The following is a 14839-nucleotide window of genomic DNA, read 5'->3' on the forward strand; positions in this document are numbered from 1 at the left end:
AAATACTCCCCACTCATTCTGAGAGCCCCTGAAAAGCACAAAACCAACACAAGAAAACCAGGTATAAATCGATGGTATCTCTTGGGTAAACAGCCAAAGCTGATATTGGAAATCACCAGACAAGTCTCTGGTTTCTTTAATAATAACATGAGTAATACTAGCAGTGTATATTTTTCAAATGCGAATTAGTATGCACTGAGAAAATTCCTCCGTAGGCAGGAGCTGCACAACAGGGCAAAGCCTCAAAGCTGTTGACTCATTATTATCTAATAAATCTAAAGCAAGCCTGTTGCTAAAAACTCACAAAAAGTACCTTAGAATTTAGGATTAAATAACTTTGCAGCACTTGCTTCAAAGTGTTGTGACATTAAAGGTACATTATATGCTGGCAGCAGGGTTTTGAATATATTTATTTTCATCAGAAGTATTAATGAAGAAAAATGCAGCTTGCCTTTCCTTCATTATTCACCAGAAGAGGTAAGCAGGCTGGTTTGGTTTATGAAACATTTTAAAATTTAACCTCTAAGTGGTCATCACTGGATCTCAGAATGGGTTTGTATTTCAGTTAGACTGCAGTGACACTGACAGTGAAAACTTATCAGCATCTTGTCTGGAGAAGTTTCACAGCCTCTTCACTAAAAATAATAATAATAAAAAACAAACAAAAACCCAAACCAAACCAATCTAACAAAAGCAACACAACCTAAACAAACAAGCAAAACAAAATGAAACCACCAAACAAACCTGAAAGCCCCTTGTCCATCCTAATTTTGAAGCTGTTAAATCTAGAGACTGATGCAAGCGATGAGTTTTCCTCCTTTCTCTCTCCTCCTTCCCAAGTGCTCAGGCACTTCACAATTAAAAGTCATTGTTTTGGGTATATATGGAATTGAAGGCACAAAGAAAGGGCTGTGACAGCCTCTTACCAGAACAAATGCTTTCTATCCTAAATTGATTAATAATTTTGTTCATGTTCTCACAAAAAGCACTGAGGTTAAAGGGCATATGCAAATGCTTGAATTGGTAGGCATGGAATAGTGATCAGGCACACTGGAGATGAGAGAAGTAGATAAACAATCCATGCAGCTATTTAATGAATTTCTAATGTAGAACAGCTAAATCCCTTCTTCTGCCACCTCAGTTCCACACCACAGGTAAAGCTGGGAAGATGTAATTAATTACAGGCCAGGTCTCACCGATGAGGGTAATGACATTACTGCATAATCCACTTTGATAAGGATTTTATCTATGCAGCAACAGGTACCTAAAGCAATGAACTACACCAGGTGTCCAGGGAATTCTCTCCTCCTCTCTTGTTTGTGTACAGTCTCCTGAAATAAGTCCTCAAGATGAGCAAACTCATGCAAAAGACACTGCTGTAGCATAATCACAGAAAACCGAATGTTTTAGGTTGGGAGGGACCTTAAAGTTCACCTCATTCTACCCCCCTTCCACTATCCCAGGATTCTCCAAAGCCTGTCCAGCCTGGCCTTGGACACTTCCAGGGATTCAGAGAGAGCCACAGTTTCTCTGGGCACCCTCTGCCAGGTGTTTCCCACCCTCACAGAGAAGATTTTTTTTTTTCCCCCTCACAGTAAAGATTTTTGTCCTAGGAATTAAAGTGCATAATTACAAAAAACAATTGAATTATAAAAATAATTAAAATTACCTAACCTCAAGACTAAGACAACAGAAACTATGAAGGAAAAGCTGATTTCCCTCGTCCAACTCCATTTCCCCACATTAGAAGCATTGGAAAAAACCCTAGAACTGTGCTGGATCCCCAAGGACAGCAGCACTTCCCACTGCTCCACACCAAGTTTATCGATGCTGCCTTGTGATCCTACTGTGTTTGCCATGCCAGAAACACACTAGAGCTCTACTCTTGTTTGCCTCTAAGTTTTAAATTCAAACTGAAAACATCCCAAATTTAGGTCCCTGCATGTTCTCCTATATCTTTATTCCCAGCCTCATCTGAGAGACCACAAGGCAGCATTTATTCACTGCATAACCTCAGCTTTATCTCTGCAGAACCAACCAGCCAAGCTGCACTGTAAATGTCAACATTACTGTGTACCTTTACTACAGATTTTTCCCCCATTCAAACTTACCAGGTAAAACAAAGACTAAAAGATTATTATTAATTATTATTATTACACTGGAGGGGTATGTTCTTCACACAAGCAGCACGTTTTGTGCTGTCAGCACATTTTTCTGTGGCATTGTTCTATTATCTCCATGTTATCTTTGATCTCTGCTTTCACACTGCAAGAACTCCAGTCTTAGCACTCTTATTTCTTTGAATGCCTTCCCCAGTGCCTGTGTGTTATGCAGAAACATTACTATGACAAAAGGCCAATTCATGAGGTCCCCTTGAAGGCCACCCCTACCACTTGTACCTCAGACACTGGCTAAGCAGATGGTGGGTGCTACAATAGCTGTCTATTAATCTAATCCAACAGTTGAACTCTGCTTTCCCCACCTGTTCCCAAATCCATTTACTGGATTTTGGCCTAGTTCTTTGAAATAGAGATAATTTAGTTGAAAGCGTTTGTAATGCTCAGAAAAAAACTCGGAGATTCTCATCCTTTGCTGCTGGTCCTAAAATCCTGCTGGGATTTGTGGTGGGGAGTTGTCTTATTCACACCAGGCCAGGGGAGACAACAGAGCACAGTGGAAGCAAATGCATCTCACACATCATAAACCATCTCACTACAGCAGAAAAAGAATGTATCAGTCCCTCTCTCTCCCTGGCATGCAGTGAACCCCTAAAACCTTGGGGCAACAGCCCTTGCAAGTGTCCAAAACTTAAACCCCTGCAAGACAAAAGGACAAAGAAACCACATTATTGCAGTGGTCAAAGCAAATCATCACAGGCTCATGCACACAAGGTCTTATAAGATGATATTCATCCCTTTCCCAAAACTAGAAATACTCAGTTATTCAATGGATCTCAAGCACCTGTACAATCATTTAAGTTGCAGTACAGCACATCTGTGACCCTTGTAAATAATGCTTCATAATTCAAATTCTTTAAAGCCCACATGCTCAGAATTGACAGACATCAGTGTTCTCCTGTTGGAGAGCCCTTCACTTTGATAAGCTTTCAAGTTGTCAGGCCTACATTTAATACCAGGAAAAGCATTCATTGGCGAATATATGCTGTATTGTGAATGAAAAGAGATTAAGCAACTGATTGAACCTTCAGGCCAGCAGGAATCAGAGCAAGTGGAGTTTAAGGCCATCCCTGTGGAGCAGAGGGCCATCATCCTGCTGCACTTTCTCAGACAAATGCAAACCCACCAAGTTTCTACAAGAAACATAAAAGTAGCAGCAACAATCCCTTCTGTTTTCCAGTGCTGCATATGAAACTGCTGCCTAAATGCTAAACCCCAAAATAATCCATTGAACTCTCCAGAAGCCCATTTAGACTGATTTAGCTCCAAACCTGCTACTCTCTATCACTGCTGACTTCTAGGCCAAATGCAGAGTTCAGAACTTGATAATCACACTTAGAGAAAAGCACAAGCCAAAGATCAGTCAGTGTTGCACCAAAAATGAAAATATTGAGACATTCTATAAATAAACATCACAGCCTGACCCACTTTCCTAACACGGATAGAAATAATGCCTTTTATTTCCTTCCTGACATTCAAAAATTCTAGGCTACTACACAGCAGTGTTACCTGCTGGGAAAATGGATTCCTGAAAAAAATAAAAGTAGTTAGGAAAAAATTGCTGTTTGGTCCAGGCCTGAAAAACAGATTTTGACACAGATCCTCAGATACAGATCCCTAAAATAGTCATAGTACATCCCAAAATCCAGTGGGGCATTTGAGAATGACGAATCCTTGACTTCTTAAAGCAGGTCTTTGGCTGAAACAACATCATAAGAACATGCAAAAATCAGGGAATTGATAATGAAAGTACTGTATTTAGTAATGAAACAAATTTTCAGCCAATATAATAATTTAATGATTGATTGATTGATAATTTAATAAAAATAAATAATAATTTAAATAATTTAACCTTGATCAACTAAAAGAAAGATGTCCTCGAGGATGCCACAAGTAGTAAAAATAATGCAACAGCAAAGGAGCCTTTTAAGCATCAAATATTAAACCTGAGAGAACGATGGAAGTGTGGTCCCCCAGAAATAAAAGTCTATATGTTTATATGATACAAGGATGTGATGTCTGTCCCAAAAATGTTCTTATCCTCACATGTATTACTGTAAAGAATGAAAGACATATAAATATTTGTCTTGAAGGAGGGGACAGAGAATAATTTTGTTGAAGGGAGATGGAGAAGCCCACAGAGCACCAATAATAAAATAAACCAACAATTTATCACTACAATTTCTGAAAATCTATTTAGATTGTTCTATTTTCTACCTCATTTCAGTGAATCTGCTTCCAGATATACTCCCTTCAGCCACATGAGCTCTCTGTCCTAACAGTCCCTCTAGCACACCCACCTGAAGGATTTTGGACAGGCACTCAAGCAGGACTGTGATCACTGGCTCAGGAAGAGCCCAGGTCAGCGCCTGGGCTGGCTCCAGAATCCAGCTGAGTTTCCAGCTCTGTTCCCTCCCACAAACAGCTGATGACACCAAGCTGAGTGGTGAGGGTGACATGCCTGAGGGATGGAACGGCACCCAAAGGGACCTGGACAAGCTGGAGAGGTGGAACAGTGCAAAACTCACGAGGTTCAACAAGGGCAAGTGCAAAGTCCTGCACCAGGTCAGGGCAATGCCTGCTGTCAGCACAGTCTGGGCATGGAGGGATGGAGAGCAGCCCTGGGGAGAAGGACTTGGGGGTGCTGCTGGCTGAGAGCTGGACATGACCCAGCCCAGAACCCCCCAGCCCTGGGCTGATCCCAGTGTGGGCAGCAGGAAAGGTGGGAATTGTGTCCCTGAGCCCCCGTGCTCAGGTGAGACCCCACCTGCAGAGCTGCCCCAGGCCTGGATCCCAAATTCAGGAGGACGTGGAGCTGCTGGAGAGAGTCCAGAGGAGGCCCCGGAGCTGCTGCAGGGCTGGAGCCCCTCTGCTCTGGAGGCAGCCTGGGAGAGCTGGGAATGTTCCCCTGGAGAAGGGAAAATTCCAGGGAATGCTCAGAGTCCCTGCAGGGGCTCCAGGAGAGCTGGAATTGGGGACAAGGCCTGGAGGGACAGGACCCAGGGAATGGCTCCCACTGGGAAAGGGGAGATTGGGCTGGGATCTTGGGAAGGAATTCCTGCCTGGGCTGCAATTCCCAGATTTGCTGGGGCTGCCCCTGGATCCCTGGCAGTGCCCAAGGCCAGACTGGATGGGACTTTGAGCACCCTGGGATAATGGACAGGGTCTCTCCCCGTGGTAGGAGGTTTGGAACTAGATGTCTTTAAGGTTCCCTTCAACCCAAATCATTCTAGGACTCTTATCTTTTAGCACCTGCAGAAACAATTGCAAATAAGCACCCAACTTCACAACATAAACAAGAAACACTTATGTTTGCCAATATCCAGGAGAAAGAAAGACAGGAACAAAAAACTGTCTCCTAATTTTTGGTTTTACAGGAACTTCCCATTTCCACATACATATTGGTACAGAATTGTAAACACTTCCACAAACACTTATCAGTTCTTCTCCCTTCTCTTTTCCAGTTCAAACCAGCTGTTCCTCCCTCCCACAGACTGTTGTGCTAAATTCGTTATCACAGCAAGAAAAATAATGATTTGCAACCCCTTGCAGAAATGCATGAGTGGCATTTTCCCCAAACGACTCATGTTAATGAAAGCAATTTCACACTACACAGGAAAAAAAGGAGCTAAATACAAACACTTTGAGTATCTAATGAAAACAGGTGTGCACAGTTGGCTTCCTTGAGAAGTTCCCCTTCGTTAGTAGAACAAAACTCAAGGAATATCCAGATGACTTGAATTTAGGCAGGACTACATTAACATGCGAAAAATGTGAATACCAAGCACTCGTCCAGCTGCGTGTTTTCACTCACACCTGTGGGATGGGAAGTCACCTGCAGCACTTTATGCTCAAACACACAACCAAAATCTTGGTTTAGAAAATGGAGAAAAGGCCAGACTTCGTGTAGCTTAGATTAAATCATCTTAATCCCTTAAATGAAAACTTTCTACTGCTGGCACAGGTCATTTTAACCGCACAGACTACTCCACCAGCCAGCTAAGCTTTTCCACCAGCTCCTGGGAAAAATGAAACAGAGCCACAGTGCTCAGACCATCCCAGTGTTTATTTAAGAGCCTGACCAAATAAACCAAATGTGAAAGTAATTCAGTAACTCAACAGCTCCAAACTCCAGGAGGTGAAGAGTTGGAGGGACTTGCAAATGCCAGTGTGTTTGTTAACCTCACTGTGACTGGTCTGAATCTCTTAGGGAATGGGGTGGATTTAGGCACTATAGACTGCTATGCCTTATTAAATGCATCTGCACAATAAATTTACAATCTAGATCAGGTATTTCCTAACCCACCAACAGAAATTCTTGGCTATTAAAACGCTTGATTCCTTACCAGGGCAGAAGATGCAGCAAGAAAAGTTGGTTTTGGAAAAAGAAAATCTTTCTACAAAACAAAAACAGGCTGGAAGACCTGGGAATGTTCACCTGGAGATGAGAAGGCTTCAGGGAGAGCTCAGAGCCACTTCAAGAGCCTAAAGGGGCTCCAGGAGAGCTGGAGAGGGACTTGGGACAAGGGCTGGAGCGACAGGACACAGGGGCAGGGCTGGATGGGATACTGGACAGGAATTGTTCCCTGGCAGGGTGGGCAGGGCTGGCACAGGGTGCCCAGAGCAGCTGTGGCTGCCCCTGGATCCCTGGCAGTGCCCAAGGCCAGGCTGGACACTGGGGTTGGGATCACCTGGGACAGTGGGAGGTGTCCCTGCCATGGTAGGGGTGGCACTGGATGGGCTTTTTTAAGGTCCCTTCCAATCTAAAACATCCTGTGATTCTATGACTTTTTAAGCACACTTTAATCAAGCAAAGACTACGTGAAGCCATTTTGGTTTTAGAACAAACTTTGAAAATATAGAAACAACTCACTCATTGACACTTTACACAGAAATTGTGGTTTGTGTCAGTGCTGCCTTAGCAACAGTCTCGCTATAATATCTTTGTAATCCAAGACCTGTTAGCATTTCTTACTAGGATAAGTAGCTCTGGAGAGCTTGTCTGTGAAACACTCTTGGTTCAGGGAAGGTCACACTGCAGCCTCCCAATTCCTTAGCTGCAGAGGCAGATGTTCCTGCATGGGGGAGGGGGAGGATATATTTTCTTGTATTAAGGCAGTGTCTAAAATGCTGATCTCTTGATAATCACTACTAAGAAACTCTTCCTTCAAAAAAATCAAGAACACAAAACAACAAATCCAACCAACAAATAGACCAGTCAAAAAAATACCACAATTGTGGACATCCAACCCAGCCGGCAAAGAGCTAAACTTCCTAAGGGAAGACATAGCTGCAAAAATCATTGCTTACATCCCTAGCTCGGCCATATGCACCTCTCCTATTGCCTCCAAAATGACTTTCAAAGGCGTTATTCTGGGACGGTGGTGGGAAAAAACGAAATTCCATCTGCTTGCAACAGATTTGTGACAATAAAAACAAAGACAGTGGCTCAACACTAGTTATGCAAAGTTTTGAAATAACCCCTCACTTTGCTACAAAGTTGAACATGACTGACAGGGCACCTCTACTAAACAACTCCAAAAAAAGTCCCCACTTCTTATTTAGGATTCATCAGCAATACTTCCTCACTCTGGTAACATCCTTAGGAAATGGCCCTCAGATGAAGGAGGGTTTAGATTAGATAAAAAGAAGAAATTGTTCTCTACAGGAGAGATAAGGCCCTGGCACAGGTTTGCCCAGAGCAGCAGTGGCTGTCCCATGCCTGGGAGTGTCCAAGGCCAGGCTGGACAGGGCTTGGATAGTGCAAGGCGTTCCTGCCAGTGGCAGGAGAAAGGAATAATCTTTAAAATCCCTTCTAACCCAAACTATCCCATGATTCTAAAAGCCTGTTTGCACTAAAAAGGAATTGTGCACAAAATACTGGTGTGCTTGCCTTAGTTTATTAAGAAAAACAGGAAAGGAGAAGGTTTTGCCTTGTTCCACTTTCCCATTTAGCTTCCTACATTTTCATTTCATTGTCTCTATTCATAACCAAGAGGGCTTAAAACATTATTTGTAAGAGAAACACTGATCACCCCCAGTCCAACCCTTAAACCTCTAAGGAAAAGTTCATTCCTGCCTTGAAATTGCTTAAACAAATGATACTTCACCATACCCTATGACAGAGCACTAGGAGAGCCACTTCTGTGGAGTCCTCCAGAGCAGAAAGGCACAACCACTTCACATGGAGTGAAAGTTGCTGTGGCACGCTCTGACCTGGCTGCAGCGCCGGTGCTCGGGACCATTTCCGGGGCTGGATGGGACTTGGGTTCTGCCAGGCTCTTTTCCTCTCGGATGTGTTTTTCTTCCAGGCCCAAAGCAATTCTTTGCCCTGCTGTGGGGCTGAGGAACACACACAGGTGTAGCACAGCTGTAACACGGAGGGCAGTCTTGGTGTCAGTCCTTATTTCAGGTATTTAACACAATAAATATCAAGCTTCAGGTCACAGGAGGAAATTCCAGCTGAATGTTACCCAGACCTAACCACAAATGCATCAATGCATCATAAGGTCAGTACTTCCTCTCATCTTCTGTGTTTTAAATTCATCTGTCAGAGGTAATTTATAGCACACAGAGTAAAAAGTGAGGCAATCACAGAGATAAATTCCTCTTAGACATATGAAAAATCCAAAGGTACCAAGCACTGGACAACAGCTTTCAGGAACCATTTTGTTCGTATGCTAAAATTGTCTGTGCAAATGTACAAATAAAAATTCATAGTTTCATGACAAAAATAATTTAAAATATGTCTGCACAACGTTTCCTAGGAAATTTTAAAACTCCCACATCCAATTATAGAGTCCCTCCGAGTATCCCAAGTATCTGGACCACGAGTGCTTGCCCAGGTGAGGTTCCCACAGCCCAGGTCATGTCAAACCCCTGTTACACGTGTACACACACAGCTGAAACCTCAAAAAGCAAACATCATTCCCAAAGCAGAGAGAAAAGTGGTGCCCAGCTCTCAGGAGTGTCAGTGGCTGAGATGAGCTCTGTGAAGAAGGTGAGCTGTCACTGTAGTCTGCCATAGGGACAAGCAAGAGCAGGTTGGAGACCTAACTTGTTTTTCTCCTTCATCACACCCACGGGAACAGCTGCTTTCCTGCCTGCCAAGAGCTCTGCAGTACTATTTTGAGCTTTTTGCATCTCACTATTTAATTTATTTATTAAAGTCTGATAGGGGAAAAGGGAGGCAAAACTTGGTCAAAGCATTTGAGTTTTATTTAGATTAAGACAGGCTGTTCAAACTGGCTCAGAGTCAAATGGTTCTACTAATTACAATCCCTAGTTTAGGCAGAGTAGGAGCAGTTCTTGGTTAGGTCGTACAGCTGCCGAACTCCTCACTTAGGGGTGAGTTTCTCATCTCAGTAAGTTTAACAAGCAGAGATTAAAACACACGGCAATTCCCAAACCGTGAAATGGCATTTCCTGGGAGATTAGTCGATTTAAAATTGAGCTGTAAAATTAAAGCCCCTTTACTGCTCCCCATTAGTTAAATATTACAGGTGAGAAAGCAGCAGCTGGCACAGATACAGCACGAGCATTGCCCCAGTTAGAGGAAGGCTAATTGGAGTAACAGAATCCCAGAATCATTGGGACTGGAAAAGACCTCCAGGATCACCCAGTCCCAGCTGTGACGCCCCCCGCCCTCCTTGTCAAGCAGCCCAGAACACCGAGTGCCACAGACAGTTCCCTCCTTGGACACCTCCAGGAGTGGGGACTCCACCACTTCCCTGGGCAGCCCCTGCAGTACCTGACAACCCTTTCCATGGAGAAATTCCTGCTGGTGTCCAAGCTGAATCTCCCTGGCACAACTTGAGGCCGTTCCCTCTCCTCCTGTCCCTGTTCCCAGATCCCAAATCCCCCCGGCTGTCCCCTCCTGTCAGGGAGTTGTGCAGAGCCACAAGGTCCCCCCTGAGCCTCCTTTTCTCCAGGCTGAGCCCCTTCCCAGCTCCCTCAGGAATTCTCCAGCCCCTTCCCAGCTCCCTCAGGAATTCTCCAGCCCTTTCCCAGCTCCCTCAGGAATTCTCCAGCCCTTTCCCAGCTCCATTCCCTTCCCTGGACACGCTCCAGCCCCTCCAGGGCTCTCAGAGCTGTCCCAGCACTGGAGGTGCCCCAGCAGTGCCAGCACAGGGGACAAGGACACTGCCCTGGCCCTGCTGCCACCCCAGAGCTGGCACAGCCCAGGGGCGAGCCCTGAGCCTGGTGCTGTTGGTGACAGGTTCCATGGGCTAGGAGCCTTGTATGTGAGAGTGCCCTGATGTATATCAGGAAAACTTTCTGCACCCAAGTCCCTCATTCCTGGAGTGGTTTTCCTTCTGGAGTTGCTCCCGTGCTGCCTTCCCCAGTCCTTGCTCGCAGACAGAGCCAAAGCACTGTGCAGGACATGTCCCAGTTATCCAGAGCCCGGGTCTGTGTCACTGTGGCACAGGGAGCACGGGGAACAGGAGGCTGTTTGCTTTTTTACTGCAGCTTGGAGATCTGTCCAGCTTTCTGTACAGAATGGAAGGATGAAATTTTAATTTCAGTTTGCTCTTGTGCTGAAGATTTATATCTGTCTGGGAGAGTATTTATAGAAGAACATGGATGCTGATGCCCTGCTCTAGCCAGGCAGTGCAGACAGAGAGAACTTAATTCCTATTTATTTTCCTTTCAGAAATATCAAGTCTGATTTATTATAAATTTTTAATATCCCTCATTTGTCTATAATGGCAGGAAGTTTAGTAAGCAGTCTGAGAAACGTACAGATAGGTTTTTACTAAGAGTGTATCAAAGAAGTTAGACTTATATTTTTAAAACTAAATCCTATGTTTTGCTGAAACTTCATTGAATTACATTGCTGTTGAAATGCTCTTTTTTTTTTTCTCTCCTGAGATGTGACATGCCTAGGGCTACAGTATTAGCAGGATTATTTTATTTTGTTTTTTATATCACTCTTGGTAACATTTCTGTGGTGAATGAATTAGTAATTGTTTCCAGATAAAATTGTTTCAAGAGTTCTCTTAGTAGAAGCTCACTGAGAGCTTGCCACATGGCATGAGATTGCTTTTCACTTGAGACTGGCTCAGGTTTTGAGAACCTCTGCTCTTGGTTGCAGGTGAAGTTCTATCACTGTTCCTACTGTTTGGTTCATGGCTTTTCCTTGGATATTACATTCAAAAGGTTGGATTTTTGGACAAAAAGAAGAGATGTTACTGCCTCCACTTGGAAATTTCATTTGGTTTTGTGAATTCCTGGTTGGTAGATAAGTGGTTTGAATTTTCAAAGATGTTGAAGTTTTAGAAGAGATATAAATCACATAATCATGGAATGGTTTGGTTGGAAGGGACCTTAAAGCTCCTCCAGTGCCACCCCTGCCACAGCAGGGACACCTCCCACTGTCCCAGGTGATCCCAGCCCCAGTGTCCAGCCTGGCCTTGGGCACTGCCAGGGATCCAGGGGCAGCCCCAGCTGCTCTGGGCACCCTGTGCCAGCCCTGCCCACCCTGCCAGGGAACAATTCCTGCCCAATATACAGCCTAGATCTATACCATCTATATGTGTATTTCTTTTTTATCTAATCTCTGTTTATACCTACATCTGTGTCTCCATAGAAGGCCCAGATGCTTCTTTTGCTTCCAAAAATCTGAGCTTTTGTTCACTTGCTTGAATGTCCATTTCCTGCAGAACTTCAGTAATTGGGTTTTAAAACTCTTCAGCTCAATTTCTCAGGTTGAAAAGTATTATGATAAATTCATTTATAGACAGAATAAGGTGTTTCTAAAAAATCTATGGGTTTTGCTTTTTTAATTTGAATCAGAGACCAACCTTAAAAATGCTTGATTGGAAAGAGTTTGGAAAATCATTTTTGACACAGCCAAAATATTTAGAAAAGTGAGACGGTAACATTAACAGATCACTGGGGGAAGGCACAGAAAAGGTTCCAAGATAACAGTTTGGGGAACTTCTGATCTTACTTGCTTCTCTTTTTGCCAAGTTTCAATCTAGAGGGTTTTTATTTTAAAGCTGTGTTGTAAGTAGGACAGTTGAGTTTTGCCAGGGGGCTGTAATTTGCTCCAGCCCTATGCTGATGATGGAGTTTATAACTTGCCTAGGAAGGAATCCTGTTTTGGGTGCCACTACAGAACAGAATTTGGGTACCTTCAGGTGCTGCTGCCTTTTGCTGCCATCCTTTCTTGTCATTTATTTTCAGCAATTTGTTAGAACTCGTCTGGAATATTTTGACTAATGCATATGAGATGGAAATGTGTATCCTAATGGTTTGGCTCTTGGTTTTGTCTTTTGCTGGTGTAGAATTTGCACTGTGCAGCATTTGCAGATGTTGATAACAATACAGAATCACAGAATGGTCCCATGGACAGGGACACCTTCCCTTAGACCAGGTTGCTCCAAGCCACATCCAACCTGGCCTTGATCACTTCCAGGGATGGGGCTTGGGGATCAGTCCTCCATTCAGGAGGTTGTCAAGGAGCTCCTGGAGAGTCAGATACAGAATGAGTGAGAGGCTGCACCATGGACTTCATTTGAACTGCATTCAAGAATGGTACAGTTTGTGTAAATAAATAGTTTAGGAATAATTTTAGCTTCTGCTGGGGAATTCCTTTTGGTGGTTAGGTGGTGTATCTATACATATAGGTTTGGAACCATGACATCAATCTGATAGAGAAACCATCACTCTTGAAGTGATGTCCATCAAGATGCCGTTTTTGAAGAGCAATCATCAGAAGGCCTGCACAGAGAATTCAACAGGAGATTCCCAGCTGGGTTTTGTTGTGCTGTAGTTGGTTTGTTTAAAGTGGCTCTTAAGTAAATAATAATCTAATGATGGAGCTTCAAAATGTAGGGAATCCTTTCTGAATGTTTAAAACCACTGGTCACTAATGCTTGTCTTTGTGTTTTTGTTTGCAGACTCACTGAACCTTCAGGATATGTCACAGATGGGCCTGGAAATTACAAATACAAGACAAAATGCACCTGGCTCATTGAAGGAAGGTGAGTGTCGAAGCAGCTTGGGATTTTGTGTTGCTTATTGAGACTTTTAGATGAGTTTTATCTGCACTGAATATTTTTAGGTCTCACAATACTTTCTGGCTATTCTAGAAGCTAGATAGGGCAACACTTAATTGTTCTTGGTACATAAGTTTTTGTGCAACTCAGCCCTCCAAATTGACTTCTGATTAAGAGGTTTGTGTTGAAACAGCATGTGGTAATCAAAAATCAGTGCACTTCTGTAAATAATGAAGGATTATGAATTGCTTAACTGATATCATAGTAGGCCATTCAGATGATGGGATTCACTACGCATGGGATTTTTCAGCAGTATGAGAAACAAGAGAAAGCTCTGAAAGCTTTTATTCATGAAGAATCAGTTACTGTAGTGATGAACTTCAGATGTTTCTTTACTCACTGAGCCACGAGGACTTCAGAGGAACCAGTGACCTTTTATTGCAAAGATTTTCTAAACTGGGAGAAGTCCCTCAGATCTCTCCCCTCACTTTGCTGCTCTTCCTGTATTTGATCCTTATATTGCTTACAGCAATTTCTGCACAGGTTTTTAGGAGTAGCATATTTAATGTCTATCCTCTGTCACCTGATTGATGGCAGCAGCTCATTGTGTCTCACTTGTTGAAGTATATTTTTGATAGTACTAAGCTGGTGCCAGGACTGTAAGACCCTTTGTTCAGTCTCAAAAGCCTTTCCCATGGTCATATATGATGCTGTGTGATGACATCTGTGTGTTCAGTCACAGTCCATGTTGTTCCCTGAATCTGCAGGTAGAGAGGTCTATGAATTGGCATGAGGCATGTGAGAGTGTGAACTTGTACTGGACACTGCAAACTGAGGCCTTTTGGTATCTTGGAGGATGAGAATTTACCACAGTCCCAGAGGGCACTTTTCCTTAGTCTTCTCCCTGTGTTTAACTCATCTGTTGCTGACATGCAGAGTGGGATCAATGCACCCTTAGCAAATTTGCCAATGGACACCAGGCCACATGGTGTGGTCAAGATGCTGAAGGGAAGAAATGGCATCAAAGGAGGCCAGGACAGACTGGAGACATGGCACTGTGTGAATCTCATGGGGTTCAAAAAGGCCGAGTGCAAGGACTGGGGTTGGAGCAAGCCAGAGCCCAAACTCAGGATGGGGGGGAATGGCTGGAGAGCAGCCCTGGGGAGAAGGACTTGGGGGTGCTGCTGGGTGAGAACTGGACATGACCCAGCCCAGAACCCCCCAGCCCTGGGCTGATCCCAGTGTGGGCAGCAGGAAAGGTGGGAATTGTGTCCCTGTGCCCCCTGCTCAGGTGAGACCCCACCTGCAGAGCTGCCCCAGGCCTGGATCCCAAATTCAGGAGGACGTGGAGCTGCTGGAGAGAGTCCAGAGGAGGCCCCGGAGCTGCTGCAGGGCTGGAGCCCCTCTGCTCTGGAGGCAGCCTGGGAGAGCTGGGAATGTTCCCCTGGAGAAGGGAAAATTCCAGGGAATGCTCAGAGTCCCTGCAGGGGCTCCAGGAGAGCTGGAATTGGGGACAAGGCCTGGAGGGACAGGACCCAGGGAATGGCTCCCACTGCCAGGGCAGGGCTGGATGGGATCTTGGGAATAGGAATTGTTCTCTGGCAGGGTGGGCAGGGCTGGCACGGTTCTTCGTTTGGGATGTCTGATGAGTTTGGAGGA

At 44.2% G+C, this 14839-nt stretch overlaps 1 protein-coding gene across 1 annotated transcript in view; it reads left to right on the top strand.

Annotated features, from left to right (window-relative positions):
- Window positions 1–14839, top strand: part of ATRN (attractin) — a 141449-nt gene that overhangs the window by 20050 nt on the left and 106560 nt on the right. The window contains exon 2 of the mRNA XM_014891421.2: window positions 13082–13165. Within this exon, the coding sequence (XP_014746907.2) occupies window positions 13082–13165 (84 nt within the window). The remainder of the gene's footprint in view (window positions 1–13081; window positions 13166–14839) is intronic.

This window comes from Sturnus vulgaris, chromosome 4 (assembly GCF_052056855.1).
Source record: "Sturnus vulgaris isolate bStuVul1 chromosome 4, bStuVul1.hap1, whole genome shotgun sequence".
Taxonomy (NCBI): Eukaryota; Metazoa; Chordata; class Aves; order Passeriformes; family Sturnidae; genus Sturnus; species Sturnus vulgaris.